General features: G+C 38.1%; 1 protein-coding gene across 1 annotated transcript; it reads left to right on the forward strand.

Moving 5' to 3' along the window:
• Nucleotides 1-295: 295 nt before the first annotated feature.
• Nucleotides 296-20106, forward strand: LOC135695914 (fibroblast growth factor 17). Its single transcript, XM_065215134.2, has 5 exons — nucleotides 296-1501; nucleotides 1669-1714; nucleotides 5828-6008; nucleotides 15461-15564; nucleotides 16427-20106. Exons 1-5 carry the CDS (start codon nucleotides 1443-1445, stop codon nucleotides 16790-16792), a joined length of 756 nt encoding a protein of 251 aa, XP_065071206.2. The 5' UTR covers nucleotides 296-1442; the 3' UTR covers nucleotides 16793-20106.
• Nucleotides 20107-20272: the final 166 nt, after the last annotated feature.

Here is a 20272-nt window from a genome sequence, read left to right on the forward strand (position 1 = left end):
TTAAGCTGACAACTGAGAAAATGTTTTTTTAAGAATCAAAAGGGACAGACTGTTTATTTAGGTCCACGGGCGTATGTGCCCCTTGTTAGAAGCAAAAAATAGTTGCTCTAGAAATAAAAACCCCTTTCCCTATTAACAACTGGGCGATTTTCGGATTATAATTGCTCTGATTCTACAGTTACATGATCGATGAAGGCTCCAGATTAATCCGTGGGAGCTCCTATAAAACCTTGTTTATACAGTGCCCAACTTGGCCTTTGAATCTTTGGCGCATTCCGTGGACAACGCGGGGCTCATTCGACGTCAACGCAAATATTTTGAAAGAAACTAGGACATCCCCCGTTGCAATCATGAACGCGATTCAGAAAAATAAATCAAGATTCTCAGAACTTTTTATGCTACTACAATGAGAGCACGACAGCAGAGAGGCCCCAGAGAATCATCTTAATGCCACAGTTTGCCGCCTATTGTTGACCAGTCCAGTTACAGTTTCGAAAGTTGGTATCTCCTACAAACCTGATCAACCCTGAATAGCTTCACGAGCGAAAGGTATCGAGAAGACCTCCTGGCACGCTTACGTCAAAAACAGAATTAAGTTGAAGCAGTCCTGTTTTGCTTTAGGAATAGGTGCCTTGACTATGTTCTGAGTCACGCTGACTACACCGGCGCACGAGCACGCACACGATGAATACGCATTTTGAAGTTAAGTGTCTGATTCGACGATAAAGTCGATAATAACGATAAGTTGCCGCTAATTTGGTGCGAAAGTGTCGTAACATTGCCACCTGATCGAGAATTCCTGCAATCGAAATTTGAGAGTGGATATACCAAAACAGTTCTGGTCGGTCAGAAATCCGGACTTATCCATTGAAGATCAATCACCAACTGATGTGAGACAATAATAGGGATCGCAGTTGATAAATAGCAGGGAACCCGCAAGGAGAGAAGTGCACTGCTCTTAAACGAATCGAAAACTAATGTAAGAAGATGCCTTCGCAGGGTGCTGTTCTATTCTGATCATGTATGTTCTTGAGGATGTCACGTTTGAGATGGAAAAGCAATATTTTTATGGTGCAAGAACGATAGTCTAGACTTGTGTGGTTTGGATCAAAAACACACATAGAGCTGTGGATGGCCATCGTTCGAATAATTACTCCAAAGTCAACTTAGTTACTGTATCTACGGACTTTTATCAATAAATCTGAAAACAATTTATCGGAAGCATTTCTTCAAATCAATGCTGCTACTTTGGATGAAGAAAGGAAGTTAAAGTGGCCAGCATTCATAAATTTTCGTGGCAGTACATATGACGGGTTGAGAGATGATGAGTTTAGCGTTCTCTTTCAAACAACACGACTTCAACACTTTAGAATATCGTATTGGATGTACTGCTCTAGATGTAATTTCAACAGCACAGTGCAACGGAGCGATTTGCGAACGAAATGATTCTGAGGCTGCCGGCATGTAATCGATGTTTTGCGTATACTCTGCTCTTTGCCACGTGAGTTCATTCATTCTTTCTTTAAACATTCATTTTTTCTTTAAACATTATATCGACAAATTATTCTTAGCTTAATCTACGCCTTTTGCCCATTGCTTGCCGCATTTTCAATTGATACAACTGTACAGATTAAAATGACCCTTACGACTGTTCCTGCTTTTTTGCAGGTTTGTATTTAACCAATTCTGTGAATCGAAGAAATTTAAGTCGACGGTAAGTAAAACCCTTTTCTGCTGCTTTCTATTGTATTTAACATCTCCTAGAATGTGTTTCATTTAGTTGAAACTGAGATTGTGGGCACACCGATATTCTCGAAACGTTACGTGCGCAAATTTTGAACTTTAAGATGACAAAGACATCCTCTGCGTTTTGCCATTGAACGTGGATTACCTATAAAAACTAACTAAGTTCTGTTTACACATAGAAAAAACACTAGTTCTCCTCTGGTCATTGTAGTTGTTGCCAACACACAGTTGCCATCCTTTTTGAATTACTGATGTCTTTTTGTTGATGGCTTGCTATTCGCCTTCAAAATATTTTGAGACCAGTACTTGACATGGTTTTGCGTATTGTGTGTAGTTCATCACCCCTGATTTTCTGAAATGGCCGATTATGTCTAAATTGATCGGTGAAGATTGGGTTAATAAATCTCTGTCCCTCAAATGCGTCGTTGTATACCCTAAGAATTTTATGATTGGATCTCTACCCGTATCTTGTTGCCCTCAAAAAGCCAACTGTGATACAAATTGCCTGGTTATCCATAAACGTCAGAGAGAACTCGGACCGTTACTTTTGTGTCCTTTAAATAGTTCAGTGGTTTAAAGAGCCTGACTCAGTTGGTTCCTTTGTTATTTGGAAAACATTTTACGACTGAAATTGATCTCAGAGCTTATAGATTGGTAATTCGTATCGTTATTACCACACACAGGCTAAGAGGGGGAAGGATAAATGCGAAAATGTCCATCTGCCTTCCTATTGCTTTGTTAGTCGTTAGAGAGGTCAGAGAGCGTCCCTTCAGTGCGCTTTTTTGAAATATTGCCTTAGATTTATCCTGATTTGTCAGGACAGTCTGTAGCTGCCCCTTTGAGGTGACAATGGGTTTGGTATCAGCGCGACGGCATTCTTTTGTCCCTCCGTCACCAGCACTCCTCCCAGCTTTAATTGGCATCTTTGGTTAATGCAAAATGTTATCGAACCCAGAGCTAATTATTGATTGTCATGTCTTTGGGTAGCAAATCTGATTGTAAATTAAGACGCGACATTAACAGTTAGCAATCAAACTAACATTTCCCTATTTACAATGCACGAATTCTCTTGATTTTCCCTACAATATTTAGCCCAGTAGCTTATTATCGCAACTATTCCGGCCGCCTGCCTTCACACGGAGGTCCTATTGTTTTCCTTTTCTCTATCGCGTTTTCCCACGCTTTATACCTCACTGACGTCCCTACGACGGAATCCGGAGTCGTATTAAAATTATCCAGCTCGTATCGAATAATTTGCAGCCAATTAAAGGAAACACCCCATAAATGTCTTCACTATTTTAGAAGGTCTACTTTTATCTCTGTAGTTTTGTAATGCGACTCTCCGCCTCAGATTCCCGCTCTCACCTGGAAGCCTTCGTTGGTGTCAAAGATTTCAAGATTTATCGATTATTGCGACCATTTAAAATGAGCATTATTGTTGTAACTATATCTTCCTTTTGCTGTTCTGGAACTCGCCCTCGTAAATTACTTTCTACAGTTGGCTGGCTAGTTCCGGTATTATGCGCCCTACTGGAAACTTAAATAAGAGAAGTTGATATGGAAAAGGCAAATAACAGAAAAATTTGTTAAACTTATATCGATAAAGATTCCTATTTAGGCCTAAGAAAACCACGTGATGGATAACACCGCTAACTTGCTTGAGGGACTTTGATTGAATCTTATTGCATATTGCGTAAATTGTCATCATAGGACAAAAGTCACTGGTAGAACATTGCCCGCCTATTGAGTATTCGGTTTTGGACCCAAGTTATCTGAGAAGAACTTCAAATAAAATGTCAACATCTCTCAAGAGGATTGACCAAAAAGAGAAGACAGCTTTATTTGCTATCTTGAACGAGTAGCTGCCTCGCAGTGTCTCGAGATCGATGCGCTTGAACTTAACTTTCTCAGCCGAAACAGTGCACTGAATTCCGGATTATAATGTCAATTTTCCGCAATTGGATAGATACCCCTTTGCGGACGGATTACTAAGACGCGATTATTGTCATCAGGAAATCTGCAAATTGCAAGGCCAGAAGTGTAAGCTCATCTCGTAGCAAGCTTTCATATGTCTGCTAACGGCATTCTTTTAACAAAGTTCTATGTTATTTAACTGCATTTTTAGTTTAACCTCATTTGTGACCACAGTCTTAAAAAGTTTGACCAGTTTGAGTTTGTTAAAAAACACAATTGCTTACGAAAGTTACTGTATGGGGGCAAGCACCTCACGTCACATTGCTTTCAATTTAGGACGTTCTGGAGCTTTTTGAGGGGATGGGTAAATTGGGTTTAAACCGAGGCTCACTGTGAGCTTTCCTGGGGCCTGGAACAAAAGTAACGTGGGTATATGAAAATGTCATGTAATGTTGATGGTGGAATACTTGCCTTTTTTAAACAGGCCCATACTACGATAGTACGAACTTTTACAATCGAACCTTTCACTGATGAAAATAACAGTTTCTCTTAAGGCCAACGCCCTTCTTCCTGAGGTTTGTACATGATTAATGCGGTAGGCCATCGAATCATCAAAACTTATGATAGCTTACAATGGCATCAGGACCTTGTCAACAATAAACGTCACAGTTGTTTTACAAGCAGCTCCGCATTGACTTTTGGAGGAGGGTGAAATGGCCTAATGACTTAAACGAAAAAAGTGGCATGTTTACGGTCACTGGTATTTTGAGCCAAACATTTTATGAGATCCTTGGCGTTATACGACAAATTATATTTGCAGCAATGGTTTTTAAGCTAAATAAAGGTATCAGGTATTAAGGAAGGGAAATTCTAAGTTCAATTTGAGGTATTGCTAGGTTAAGATATTGCTTTTGTTGGCTATAGAGGCTGTATTGGGCCCTAGCCTTTTCCTTCTACAGGGATAATTTTAGAGCATTCACATTGTTTACCTTGCATACACACATGTCAAACGACGTAAATATTTGCAAAAGGATTTGTGCCCTCACGTTCCATTGCCTATGTTGGGAGCTGTTCCTCACAATTCTAGTTCTTTTCAAGAAAAAACACAGTTCGGTGTTCTAGAATTCAGTAAATGAATTGAACCCTCTTGGCAATAAAACAGGATCGATAATCAAAGTCACAATAAAGACGAAAATTTGAGTTCAAAACAGAATTAATCATTGTTGTTTTGCGTTGTAGAGAACAATACCTAGATATATAATTCACAGGTATTTGAAATTTATAGGTACAGATACTTGAATATCCTGAAGTTACATTCTCTGAGTATTGTCAGACGAAAAAGCTTTCAGTATGTTTTAAACTGTTTACTTTTTTCAAAGCCATTTTCAAATTTTGTACCGCCAGAAAATTTTTCAAATTAATAGGTATTATTCTCAAACGATTAAGATTCCGGGTAGATCCCGGATGGATTCCTGCCTTTTTAAGCCACAATTGCAGGTCGCTAAAAGCAACTGCCATTTTTTAGCTTATTTGAGATAATAATAAAAATCTTTTGAAAGAGGGTCCAAAACAACTACACGCGATATAAAGAGGGCCGTCATACGTGTGTGCTTGCATGTCACAGTAACACGTGCATGTAACACGCAAGACGTGCATCATACAACACGCTACATAGGAATACAGAAAAGCTCTAGAATTGATACCTTTTGCAGGAAGGAACTTTATATTCGTAATAAATTATTGCTTAAGGGAACTGTGCCATATTTGAAAAAGCAAAGGATTATCGGTAAGCTGTAATAGAAGTATTTCTACTGCGGTAGGTACAGAGATAAATTGTATCTCGCTTATATCACCCCTCCTTAGAGCAGTATTCCGTGAATTCCATCATAAGCAAATCTAGTACATTCATAATAATAAATTCGGCAATGCAGGTCAGTTCCAGGAATAGTAGCAAAACTCTTTGAGGCCAAAGTGCTCCGATTGTCATTGCAAATTTGTGAATGTTCGGGCCTAATTCGCAGGTCAAAGACATCTTACGGTGATAAGGAGCTGACAGCTTGTCACTGGTTGATACTCTTGTAGGTAAAACAAACACAATATCTTTCTCGTCGTTAGATGCCTTTTCGATGCTCATTTGATGCTCATTATGCCTCTTTTTCATACCTAGCGCAAAGCAAAAGAGCAATTTGAATTCATCTCCGACTTTTATCAGCGAATGAAATTCAACCCCAGCCATTTTGCAAGTGTACCTAACTACAAAGTCAGACTTTACTCAAAAGCAAGCGAATCTCATATAAGAATTCTAAGTAGACGCCACATCGACAGCTTGGGCAAAATGGGCAAGGACTGTAAGTATGAACAGCTAGTGCTATTATTCGTTATCAAGTTAATCCTTGGAGTGTTTCTTTCACTAATTACCAGAGAAGGATAAACCGTTATCATCTGTTATTCGTGTGGCTGTCTTTTTAAGCCACCCACTACTTCTGTTCAGATACTGCGATATTGATATGGGTTTGAACTTCAGATAATGACGGTTACTCATTTGAATTAGGCTGTTGTTGGAACTGAGGCTGCATAATTTATTATTAGGCCAAAGCGTAGGTTTCAAATCTCTAAATGGCTAGGAGATTTAAATTCTCTATAGGTACCTTCTGGTCTAATCAGAGTTCAAGAACTAGATGGCAAACGTGCCTAGAAACTAGGCTTACGTCTATTTTGCACGTTCCTTGAACTCTGATTAATCAATAAGGTATGGCGTGCTTTAATTTTTTAGCCAAACAAAGATTTGGAACCTGTGCTTTAGGCCAATGGGTGGGGCAGCATCTGTTATTTTGCATAGGCATTCCTTCTTGTCTCGTTTTTAATCAAACAAAAGTATCAAATCTAATTGGCAATTAAATAGTTCTACTCTATAATTTCTAAACCATTTTCCAAATTTATATCACTCTACTTTGCTCTTCATTATTTCCTATAACCATTTGCCTATGTTAAAAACGATATTTTGTTAATTTTCTTTTCAAAGTTTTGCAAGTTCGTCTAATATGATCCTGTGACCCCAGGAAAACTATTGCATAGTACAGTACCAAGAATAGTTATAGGCTATATTGGGCATACTGAGCAGTTTGAGAGAAATCCTTGAACGAACCTTATCATCAGAAACGTAATAATGACAAATATGGAAGCATTGATCTATCTGTACACTAAAATTCGTTAGGCAAATGCACACTGCTTCAGGCTTTGGAGAAATCACCATATTGTGCTAATGTTTGCTGGAATAAGCAGTAGATCAAGGACGTTTTTTAACTGTGACTTTCGGTGGATTTCGGTATTTGGACTCAGTTGTATTGTTTGTGCAGACTATATTGTTATTTTGAAGACATTTTGAGTTAAACACTGGTATCAGCAATAGATTCGCGTTCTAGTTCAGTATTTGACAACAAATGGGACGGTTTTTATAAGTGAACAGGGGAAATAACAGGAAATCCCTCGAGCTCGTCGAGCATTGTTGTCAAGATTCACTTCTTAGTATCATATAATCTGCGTTCTATATAAAGCACAGGTAAACATTGGCGCGTATCCCCAGATTCTTTCGAATCCGCGGAACGTTGCACAGAGACGTGGGTTAGTTTAGATAAGCCGTTTTTGCTATTTCACCGCTTCTTTTATGACCTTATCACTATTAGTACCCACTTTGTAAAACTTTGAAGCATTATAAATATTGCAAGCTGTGTACTGAAACGATTTTAAGCTTGTCTGCATTATCGTTTCTAAAAAGTTGTACTTTTTTGGGAGAAACATAATTCAAGCAAGGAGCCTTTCATCTTTCGGCCCAAATTATCTTTCAGCCAATGTATTAAGGTTAATCAACCTTTCTTCAAAGTAAGCTTTCTAATTTCCTCAAAGCACATTGAATGGATATATTTTGAAAGCTTCACCAACTATATAGGCTGTCTTAGGAATTCCAGAAAATGGGAAGTCTGGAAGCTAAATGTTTTCTTTTTCACAGGGTGGCCTTATCTCGACCCATTATTTGGCCTCGGTTTCACTTTGGTCGATGAGACGTCACAGAGCCCTACAACTTTAAAAAGCTATCAAAGCCCGTAAATACTTGACAAAGAGATATTTAATGTCATCAAACTGAAGTTCCCATGAAATTTATTAAGTTCTCTTTGTAAATCCAGTGTTGTAGGACTTCCGTACGTAATAAATATCGTTTGATTGTTCCCAATGGAGGACTGACATTCCGAGACGAATTCCAGGCCATGGGCTTCAAAGCATAGGAAGTCAAGAGCGCTATCCGCTCAATGAGGCCATGAAAAGGCTAAAAACATAAACAAGAAATCTTTGCATTCCTTTTAAGAACGGTTTGCTTTTACCAATGGGTCACATCAAAATTCGAAATTCTTGACTTGTTTTAAAGCCATTAAACTGAGACGAAACATTTTGCGGAGCAGGATATGACCTTTACCTTTCGATTATCTCGTTCGGTGCATTCATCACTGCACTCCACAAACTAACGTGGTTACAGATGCAAAATTGTTTCGCGAACTTCAATCAAACCATGCATTGGCTATTTATAGCAAGGTATAGCGTGTTCAAGAATCTCCCCCTAAAAAAACATTGAGACATTCGTGATATTATCGAATTAAGCAACGACCCTGCCATGCCATGTCACCTCTGTAATGAAATACTGTGAATTGCTAAGAATAAGTTAACGAAGTAAAGCCGAAAGGAATTATTACTTGGAATGATTATGTTGCTAGTAAAATTTCAAATAAAAACACGCATTTCAAGTTTCTTATAAAAGCTGTGATTAGAGTGCCTGCTGTGACACTTAAAAATATTGATTTTATTGATAAAGCAATAAATGTTTGACGCACAATATTCTGATTGATAAATAGTCTTTTTTATTCACACTGTAATGCCAAACGGTAGCTATACATAGGCTAAACATGGTATGTCGATGATATGCTGGGCTGAGGCTGTGTTCACAGAAGAACGATTTTGGATCTTTCCGCATTGCTTTGGTTAAAATAGTGGACCGCTCGAGGCTTTTGTTCTTTCAAGAACCTTTTAAATCGTATCCTCCTTTTCGAATACTGGAATGCTCCCAAACGCAATAGGAAATATATAATTGTTGGTACCGTTACCCGTATAAGTGAGTAAGCTAATCTGTTTGCATTTTTCATGATAGTTGCTTAGGACAGATGGTCATCATGCGTAGGTCGAGCGAAACGATCCCGTTCCCGTATGTTACAGAAACGTAAATTGTTACGTAATCGTTCCGTTCCAGTGTAAATAGTTAATTTTTTCTTTTAAAAATTTGGATCACTGTTAATGATATGCAATCGTTTAATTGTGAAAAGGGCCTAAATGATTTGATTCTGATGAAATGTGATGCGATGACATATTTGAAGCACAGTCGCAATTAATTATTTAATGCTGCCACGGATTCGAAGGTCACACTGATGTCGCATTTAATTAGGGCTTGATTTTCTAACCGCTTTTATCAAACTTGATGTGACAGAAATGCGGCCTTTAACTAGGCCTGCTTGGTTTGCTTCAAAATGGTTTTAAATTTTAAAAAGTTTTTATCCTTTTCCCTTCCGAAATCCCAAACTTTTATCGCCTGTCATGCTCTATATCGCCTGAAAAGCTAGCTCGAGCTTCCTATTCTTTTGAAACACCAAAATGTGCAGCTTGCTCAATTTAAAAAAGATTAAGGGCGCCAAACAGAAGTGGGAAGTCATTTCTCAAAATCAGTGATTGGATGATATGGATAGGCGAGAGATGCAATGCTCTTCATATGTTTTTTGGTAAAGCAAGTGAAGTACTGGCAGATTGTAGCTGATGTGTACCAGTATATCAGTGTCGAAAAAGAAATAGGCCAAAGCAAATGAAAACGTTAAGAATGAAAGGGGGGCCCTCTCATTTGCGACACTCGTGTCACAATAGAAGCTCGGCCCAGTCCTTTTTTTCAGATCACTGCTGTCATTGCACAGAATCCATTTCATAGGCCGTATCTTACGATGCCATGTGAGTTGCTGCGCAGCTTCATCGCAACCAATGAGGTTGTCTTGCAGGTTGTCACATGACATTTTCTTGGAATTCTTGTGGCTGAGCTTAGGGCAAGCTATGGTTTATTCGGCGCCTTTGTTTGGCAAACCAGTGATGAAACGCATCCTATGCGCACTGCTTAATCGTTTTCTTTGCCTGATCTTGGCAGGAAGTGTCTTAAATAGGCGGTTGGTAGTTGATTTAGCAACATGCAAACATTTGAAACGATCCCTTAATGTACTAGAGTGTTGTACAATGTTATGGAAACAAGGTAACTCTGGATTTAACATAAATTTGTACATAGAAAGAATGAGCAAATTTTATAACAAAATACATCTCTCTCTTTCATTTATACGAACAATTTTATTTCAAATTCAGAGTTGACAACGATATTTCAAATCATTGAATTTGAATTTCGATGTTTTCTTCGTTAAGATTGAAAATGACAGAGTTGCCCAAAATTAGGGGGGGGGGCTGGTTGTAGATAACCAATTGACATGACATGGCAACAAATTGACGTCAAAAATTTTCAGGAGAGTAACTGCCTTTTTGCCTGAGAAACGACTCTGTCCTAGTAAAATAGTGGCTATCTGTTTGATAGGGGTCCTGATGCTCTAGTTTGAGCCTTTTTTGCTTGGGCCCTTTTGACGATTATCAAGAATTTTGCTTGTGCCCTTTTGACATTCAGATTCACGTTTATCAAAATCTTATGAAAACCTGGAATGTTGCAACTTTCAATTCAAGAATTCCAGCTGAAATTCTGTAGCATTACAAGGGGGTTCGATTGCGTGCAGTGTCGTTTGCTTTCAAATTGTGAATGACCTCAAGCCGTCCATAATCCTTCCACCATAATGTTTTTTCAGAAATCACGATTTTTTGGCCTAATCCTGATCCCATTTCCAATACCCGATAATAGGCATACTTGGCACAATTATAGTAAGTCGGAGAACATTAAATATTTGCACGTTGATGTCGGGTCGTCAGATTTAAGGAGTTTACTCTAGAATTAACACCTTTGTTTTCCAATTGAAAATGCCTAAGATTTTTTACTTGTATCACGAGAGCTGTGTCATATTTGCATCTCGAAAGTAAGGCAATGTCTTTTCAAATATTCTGCCTTAACATGACACCGATTTCATTGTTGAAAATATATATCTTACACATAACCATGTTACCCAAAGTTCCATGCCTATCTCATAAAAGTAATCTACCCGACTAACTGTAGGAGAAGAGCTCATTCCTCAATGAAAAGGAGAAGAACCTTTTCTATTCCAGTTCAAATGATTAAGAATATCAATCATAAGACAATGAACAAATCTAAAGCTACTTTACGAGCACTGAACCTCTCTCTAATTGCTAACTTGCAAAACAAAAATAGATTGTTTTCGTTTGCAAGGATAAAACTTTTCTCTAGTGTTGGGTCTAAACCAAGAGTTTCCTATGAGTCAGACTGCTATTTTGTTTAAATAGTGCCAGATCTGAATAAAATATCAGCATTACAGAGAGATGGCCTCACATCCTAGTGCCAGACCCCACTTTCTCGAACATTGCCATCAAAAACTCTATCAGTTTCCCATTGTGGTCCAGAGACGAAAGGATTTGCCCATTGCTCGTATGATCTTATCATGGAGTACTTTGAGATAAAGGTATTTCCGGAATAATCAAATCTTGCTAACTTTAAGCAAATTGATTTCAGAATTATAGCAGTTATGTGTTTTGATAAAGAAACATCTATTGCGGAGAAGAATCATCTAAAGATACAAACTGTAACATTTTTAATTGCATCAATAGAATTAGAATAATTCTTTGAAATGTGCTTAAAAGATCTTGAATTATGGAAAAGGTTCCCTCGGCGTCTTAAGCAGAGCCTGAGGAATCTGACAAAGAGATGTTACCAATTTTCTTCTATTGCAAACAGCCAGCAACTCCCTTTAGGTCTAGTCCAGAGTCAGTACTTCTACGCAGATTGATGACTCTGTCCCATATGTTGTTTAGAAATATTTGGAGCATATATGGTGAATAACACTTGAAAATATGCATGGTATTCGACAGATAACAAATAAAATAATCCTAGCCATTTGCAGGGTCGCTGAGAGGGGCAAGGGGGCAAATTGCCCCAGGGCTTCGAGGTCTAGGGGACCTCATAAAGTAATGAATTCCATTGTTAAGAATGAAATTAATCAGACGTAGCTAATAAAAATACATAAATATTTTAAATGATCGCAGAAAAATGACTGTCAGAAAAGTTCTGAAAAAGATTTTAAACTAGTATGAAGAGTTTTGTCACAAAAATTTTCTGATCATCCAACTCGCAGGGGGGTTCGTCTTTTGCTTTTGCCCCATGGGCCTCTAAAACCTCTCAGCAGCCTTTACCAAAAGTAACAAATAAAGCAACCATTTTGTAATAATACACATGTTTGTTCGTTTTAAAGGACTTATGGCAGTGGCAGAAGTTGCAGGGGTGTGGGGGGGGGCGACCGCCCCCAGGTTTTGGTTAATTATCGGTTTTGTCGGTAAAATTATGTCATTTGTCGGCAAATTTGCTTGCTTTTGTGGGCATCACCCCCCCCCCCCCCCTCCCCACTTGAAAAATGAATTTCCGCCACTGACTTATGGTGTCTTTTACTATTGCTTAAACCCATGCAAACGATGAAAGAAACAGAAAATAATATCCACAATCAGAAAAAAAATAAAAAAAGATTCAGTGAGAGATAAGATAAATGAGTAATATGTTTCTTTCATTTAGTCATGAAGAAATAAAAGTAATTAATTCATCTATTCATTCATGCACTTTTACATTCATATATTTATTTCTTCATTCATTCATTTGTATATCATCCATTCAGTGATTCATTCATTCATTCATTCATTCATTCATTCATTCATTCATTCATTCATTCATTCATTCATTCATTCATTCATTCATTTTTTCATTTTTTCATATTTTGTTATTCTTCGCTCATTTGATGCGAGATGGGTCTAAAAGAATTAAAGAAATAAGAATGAAAGATTTACCGAGTAATGCAAATGTTTTGGGTGACTCTAATTGACTGACTTACTTAAGTTGCATATCCCCATTTTTCCCAATTTGCAATTGATTCGGAAATAATAAGTTTTGTAGATGAAGCGGAAAGGGTTGAAACAAAGTATATGGCATTGCTACAATGAAAAGTAAATCTCCATCTTGTTTATTCAATGAATCGAGTATTTATAAACAAATATTTGCTTTTTCTTGATATTTTGTGTTAATATTATATTTAGCTACATTGTTTTGGGATAAGTCCTCAAGGGACAAGTCTATTCTTGGTCCTTTTGCCCTGAGACACCTCAGTCCAAAATAACATACCGGTCACATTGGGTTCTTCTCGATGTTCCTGTTGAAAGGAGATAAGAACGTTGCTTCCTGAAATACGTTGCTCACTTTTCAAGTCATCTGCGGGTCATTCGTATTGTTCAGCTATTCAAATTATTACAGAAATTAAACATGAGCTCATTGGTTCATGTGGGGTGCTAGTGCTAAGGGCCATCTGTTGTCCGTGTGTAGCGATGAAAGAAGATTTTCATCGCTTCTCATCAAAAACACTTCTTATGAGAAGTAACTATTTAGCCTTAACATAATAACTCCCCTCCCCCATCATTTTTTTGATTCGGCTTTTTTATTGCCTTTTTGCTCTACAATCTGGCCTTCTTTTGTAAATCCAGTCTTGAAACCCTGACATACAGTATATGTAATCATTGCCTTCTCCCCTGTTGCCTGAATTCAAGTATGGTCACATGACATGATTGGGATAAAAATTTTCCATAAATATTGGATGAAATTTTCAAAAAATCTAGTGTACACAAAATCCATTCTATCAATGAATAAGCCGTGCAATTTTGTACTTCAGTTTAGAATCTGCCCAAATTAAAACTAAGTAATCAATATAAAACATTTTCTCTCTTGTAATTTTTCCTAGTTTGCCCCCCTGTCTTGTCGTCAACGATTGGCTGCTTCAAACAATAGCCAGTTATCTTATTGCTTCATATTAAAGTATATATTTTTGGTGCTGTACTTGTGGCCATGATTTTGAGGTTTCGTAGACTTGAAGACAGGGGCGGGGGCGAAGAGGAAGGGAGAGGCTTTTGCTGACTTTGGTTGTTTGTCACTCTGAACAAAGTATAAATTCTGCTATATACGTAAGAACTGGAGACACCGAGGACACATGCCTCCCTCTTTCAGAAACAGAGGTAAAGTACCTATTTGCAAATCATGGAGGTGTCCCTTTGGCCCACATGTGTCCCCCACCTTTGAATTGCTTCCTACTTTTTTTAGTGTTACAAAGTTCAGTAACATAAGCATTACAACTATGCCAGAGTTTGCAGCCCAATTTCATCCACTATGATATTCTCGGTAATATTCCGCTGCTTGAGGAATGTCAAACAAAAACTTTTTTAGCACTTGAGCATGGATTACTCCTTAAACAGACTACTTGGCAAAGTCATATTGCGCAAAAGCTCTATTAAACCACCTCTCTCTATTAAGCCCCCCTCTCTATTGAGCACCTCCTTATCAAGCCAAACCTTAAAATAAACCCCCACTCTCTATTGAGCCCCCCCCCCTCTTTAGCCTTTATTGTCAAACATGGAAAACATGCGCATTTATTTAATCTCTTAACAGGTGTGATGATAATAAAATCGTGTGCACTATATATGGCCCATGTAAAGACTTACTTGTGCGCCTAAAAAGTCAGTCGAAATTTGTTTGGGAGATGTCCCAGGGTGATCAATTGATACTAGTGATTTTGATGAAGATGAGGACCTTATAATTGATTTATTAGACTTTCGAAGCTGCCAGCGACTTTTTCTGCGATCATTTGTAAGACATTTTTGTAACAAAATAATATACAAGGGTGTTTTCATAATATTTTTTACTTCAAATTTTTAATAAGCCTCCTTTCTCTAATTAGCCCCCCTCACTTTTAAGCCCCTCTCTAGAACTGAAAAAAATAAAAAAGCCTTCCGGGGGGGGGGGGCTTAATAGAGCTTTTACGATAGATATTTTGTATACTTAATCGATAATTTGAGAAATAACGCGAGAAGATATTTTACAAAAAATGGCGCGGTTGCGGTTGGAAGCTGATTTGGTTGAGCTCCTCCTCATGCACTGCAAGGAATGCATACTGGTTTTAGCAATGATAATACCGTCCTGTACCATCAGCTGAATCTTTCGCTAATTACTCCCTGCAAGCATATGTGTCCCTAACTATTTTCTTCACAGCACCCTTGGTGTCGTTTACATTTTAACCACATCAATATAACCCAATTTCCCTCAAGCAACGAGTACTAAACTCTTAAGGCTTTCACAGGATTTGCTCTGGCAGTACATGCATTTCCAACGCTCCTGTATATCCTAAGGAGACAATTTGCTAAGAAATAAAGGATTGTGAATAGAGAACGGCGGATTAAAAGTGATGTATCGTTATATGACAAGCGGAGACAATTTAAATGAAAAACGTTAAATTTATCTCTTCCATTCATGGATCAAATGTAAATGATACTGAACACGTAATTCGTTCGCCAAAAAATGTTTTATTTTTGGCAACTATTTGTCCAAATTAGATTCTGTTAATACAATTTAATCTCCTAGCCCCTCATAATTAATAAACTTCAGTAAAGTGATTCGATCCCCTACTTTCACACACTAGAAGTTTGTAACAGCAGCCATTGTAATAATTTACTAATTCTTACAAATGTTTAATTGCAGCAATTCTGATTATTGAGACGTTGGCTTTTGGAGTCATCAGGATTCGCGGCGAGCAAAGTGGCCTTTATCTCTGCATGAATAAGAGAGGACATTTAGTGGGCCGGGTAAGTTTCAGATACATTGCAAGTTGTAAAGGTGACAGTTAGAAGACGTTGGGTTTTTTATTGGTCCTATATGGTAGGGAAGATATGCTAGAGCAGGTATGGATAGGGACAGCGAGGCAGATATGTTAAAGTTTATATAGTAAGGCAGAGATTTATAAGAGAGGGAATGAAAAAGGAGGGGATTGTAAGGTCAGTGATGTTAAAGCAGGAATTTTAAAGAAAAGTAGGGGAGGACTGGGCTGGGCTGGAATGGGCAGAATTGGTTGGAATTGGCTGGAATGGGCTGAAATGGGCTGGAATGGGTAAGATATGACAGGATAATGTATTGTAGAGTAGCGAAGATAAAGGGGGGGGAGAGAATTGGGAGCAAAGGATAGGAACATTTGGGAATTGTAAAGCAGAGTCATGATAGGATAAAATAAGAAACGGTATAAAAGGTAAGAAACTGCATTGTATGGTGGGCTAAAGTGAAGCAAAGTAGGAACAGCATTTTAGGCTAGGGTAAGGTGGGGTAGGCTAGAGTAGTTTAGGTTGAGTTGAGTGAGGGTTTGGTAGGACGAAAACAATGAAGGTTTTACTAGTTTAAAAGAGGAGTAATTTCATTGGTTAAGGAGATGGAAAAGTGACAGGTCGCCTGAGTATTTATTTGTGACGGGCTGAATGAGAATGTGGGTGAACTTGCATAACCAGACGTTGAGGAAATTAATATATTTTCTATACTTTACATGCTGCTATAGTCCTCTGAAGGGATAGGGATCTTTTGAGATGACGAAGAATTGTGGCAAATACATTCCAATTATAACTACAATTGTACATGCTTGAACAGCAATTCTTCATATTGCCTTCACCTTATCTTCAACAGAAACACCTGAAGTTTTCGAGATGTGATTTCATGGTGGAAGATGACCACCCTAAGGCATACAAAAGATATGTCTCGCTTGCTTTTAAAAATAACAGCATTGCTTTCAACAAAAATGGAAGGCCTAGGACAGCCAAGCGGGTACCGAACCGAGAACACCGGTCGGTTTTGTTTTTGGAGAGAAGACTTTATACTAAGACAACCGGTTTTCCTATGAGGTCACGAAGGCATGGCCAAAGGACTGGAAAAGATCCTTGCAATGAGCAAAATAAATTACTGCTATCAAGAGACTGGCTGGAATTTTGGAGGAATTATTGTACTAAGCGAAAACAGAGATCTCTTTTAAATCGAAAAGTATCAGGCAGATAGCAGAATAAAAGGCCATAGAAGTGGGTTACCGCAGGAGAAGCAACTAGAATATGTGGCGGTTCCAACATCCAGTATGCGTGCTTTCCAATATGGATTGCGCTAGTGACGACAGAACAAGTTTTATCAGTTCTCTTGGAAAAAGATTTTACACGTGGAAAAAGAACGCATGGAGAGCACCGAATCTACGAAACGCGTAAACATTCAGCAAAATCATGCCTACTTTACTGCTGATATTGCGCAATAGATATGTGTATTTACGTATGCTCCCCTGACATATCATGTAAATACAAAAGAACATGTAGCAAAGATGTAACCAATGGAAGTCTTGAGACATCTCACTGTGCTTGTCATTTACTCAACAAAGTATTCGGCACTTTGTTTAAAGCTACCCGTCAACATCGATTCTGTTGTAACCGATTGCTTGAGTTGCTCCTTGACAATACTCTGCCTGCTCAGCAGTAAGCTTTTCTTGGCTATTCGTTTTGTTGCTGCCTCGTTCGCAAGTCACAGGCTCTTGAATCTCGTTCTGGTGAGTAGATTACTGTATGACATAGATTGATGTAGATGCTGACTCATCACCAGTTTGTGCCACCCCTCACCCCACAATTACCCTTGCGAAAGTTGCTCAACTTCTGTCAACATTGATTGCGCCTAAATGGATAAAAGAAAACTGGACCTGTTTATTTTAGTATTAGAAAGGTGTACACCTTATTTTGTCAACTAAATATTTTGACGTATGGTTGGTTTCATTAAAAATAGCGTTTACCGATTTCTGAATTGGACGCGTGTGGTACTGATGTAAATGCTAATGACGAAAACAGTTCCAAAGTTATGTAATGCATTGTTAATTCTGCTTTATTGAGAAAAAATCTATACTCGAATTCACGGAGCTATTGCGCAAACGTTGCTAAATTCTGTTTGAAACATCAGGACACGTGAATCAATGTGAAATTGCTATTCTTAGTTTTCTTTGTCCCCGTGTGTCGTGACAAAATCATTGATTCAAATTTATCACGAGGAAATGGTTGTCTAACCGGGCCAAGCATACTTTGTGTAAGAGAAACGCGTCGGCTTGAGCCTGTTTGCTTTGTATCATCCAGGATTATTTTGCCTCCCGAAATGTAAATCCTTTGATCGGTAAAATCAACCTTCCAAACATTTTCAAATGCAGAAATTCGAGACGCCCGCTGCAAAGCAGTAATGATATTCTGTTCATCGGTGCCTTTGAGCCAATACATACTGGTTTTATTTCAAATTTAGCTAATCTAAAATTTCTACAAAGTTAATTCCTCAGCAATTCAGAAGTGTAAACTGAAATGTGGATCTGTCTTTGATTTGACTCGTTTTCCACCAAACTATGCGGCAAATTTCCTGATCAGCCATTTAAACTCAGAGAACAAAGTTTTATCTCGTATGGAGCCAGAAGACTCGATTTGACCCTCAATGCAACATACGTGATTAACATCTCTCTAACATGGCTGCAGGCAGGTTCTCAGGTCGATAAAGTCACCTTAAATGGCGCCGATGTTCTCATCTCGCTGTTAGTCTTGAACTTTAATTATATTCCTCCATTAAGAAGAAAAGCACTGTAGATCAACCGTTTAAGCTTACTGGTATCTTTTGTATCTGCAGCATTTCCAGGTAGAAAGAGCCTTTGTTTCTCGTGACCTAAACAGCGCTGTAAAAGCTGTTAAAGAAATCTGGCGATCACCAATAGTGGTAACCAATACGAGGCTTAACGGCCCACAGTTAGGTTCGAATTAGTTCCAGCTGTTATTGTTAATCGATGTTTCTGTAGATGTCAAGTTTTCTTAACTTAGTGCATGGTTAATGCGCCTTCCCGGAACAACGCATCGTCCTAGGTGAATACAATGCTACAAGATTGCTTAAATGAAAACTGTCAAAAGGCTAAAGTTCACTGTCTGCTTAGCTTTAACCTACTATTTATTCATTTCCAGATTTATGTCCTGGTTTTGAAATGAATTTTCCGTACAATATGTAAATGAATTCGCTTTGGAGTCATGGCGGAAGAATTTTTGTTATTAGCACCGTGCTTAATTAGCCCCCTTTTGACAACCCACTGCTTATCTCGTAAGCACAATTAATTCATTGGCCCCCCTTTCCTTGGTCATGTTATTTGAAATCGTTCCAGTTCTGCTTCAGACGTCTCCCGGTTCATCGAACTATAACTCCGCAGTCCGTCCCTGATCTGTGTTATTGCTGTTTAGTATCAATCCTTATTTAGATCCTGTCTCGTTTGTTGTGCTTCTGTGTTACAATTTTCGCAGATTTATCTTCCTCACTCCTTGTTGTATTGTATTAACCTTGTATCTTACTTACATCTTTCTGTGTAACAATTCCTTTATTTCATATGCTATGATTTCCACATTTAACGCTGCAACTTTAGCAGGCTTGAACATTAAGCAAAACCTGTGCTCACTTATCGTTTACTTGCACAGAAGAGAATCATTTTTCCCTAAAGCATCTTCAAGCAGCTAATTCATATACTTTGTAAATGTCTAGACTAAATGTCCTGTCAATTACGCTCGTTTACTTTTCCTGAGATGCAACTTTCGGAAAATATATATTTAAGGGCCAAGTATTTAATGGTTAAAATGCCTTTAAATTTCATTTCATTGTAATTGAAAATATATTCCAGTTATTAAAGTTCTGAGACGTTGATATAGTTAAATTTGTCTGTTCTTTTGTTGCCTCTTTCCATTTTGGAAGTTCATTGTTCATATTTTTACAATCAAACTGATTTTCGTAATAAATATAAGGAATTTCCCGAAGAAGTTGAATGATATAACAGCCACTCACGATGAAAGCAAAGCAAATGGCTCTTACAATCAGGGCCGGTTACATGGGGGGGGGGCGTAACAACCCCCAAGAATAGACATTTGTGTTTTAGTCGGTTAAATTGGGATTTCAAGAAGGGTAGATAGCGTTTTTCAAATTTTCAGACAAAAAATTGTACTTCATGTAATTTTTAAATACATTCAAAGATATTAAAAAGTTCTGCAGTTAAGTTTTTCCGTTGATCCAGAAGAGGATTTTCGGAACATCACAGAAGAAAATTAATCCCAAGAAATTTGACAAAAACAGAGACAATCTTAGTTTGGGAGATGCTTTTTTAGCCATCCTAGAAGGCTTAATTTCAAAAAATTTATTTCGCATCGGACCCAACCATGGTGGGTCCTCCCTCCTATGTAACTAAACTTGATTCTTTGTCCCCCAGGTTCAATTTTGTGGCCCCCGTCTCTTGAAACTGCGAAGCACAATGCTCTAGGATCGTCTACAATCCCTTACACTAATTTCGTGCGAGAAGGGCTTTTCATAGAACTTTCATAGAACACGAGAAGTACTGTATAACCCTTTATGGAGTTATAAACTAGGGATGTGCTACTTTAGACTAAAATAAACAAATACAAGTAATAGCGACCTACGTAAGTGATCAGAAATGCTGACACTGCACTATCA

The sequence above is a fragment of the Rhopilema esculentum genome, chromosome 14, assembly GCF_057945365.1.
Source record: "Rhopilema esculentum isolate cy_ngs chromosome 14, ASM5794536v1, whole genome shotgun sequence".
Taxonomy (NCBI): Eukaryota; Metazoa; Cnidaria; class Scyphozoa; order Rhizostomeae; family Rhizostomatidae; genus Rhopilema; species Rhopilema esculentum.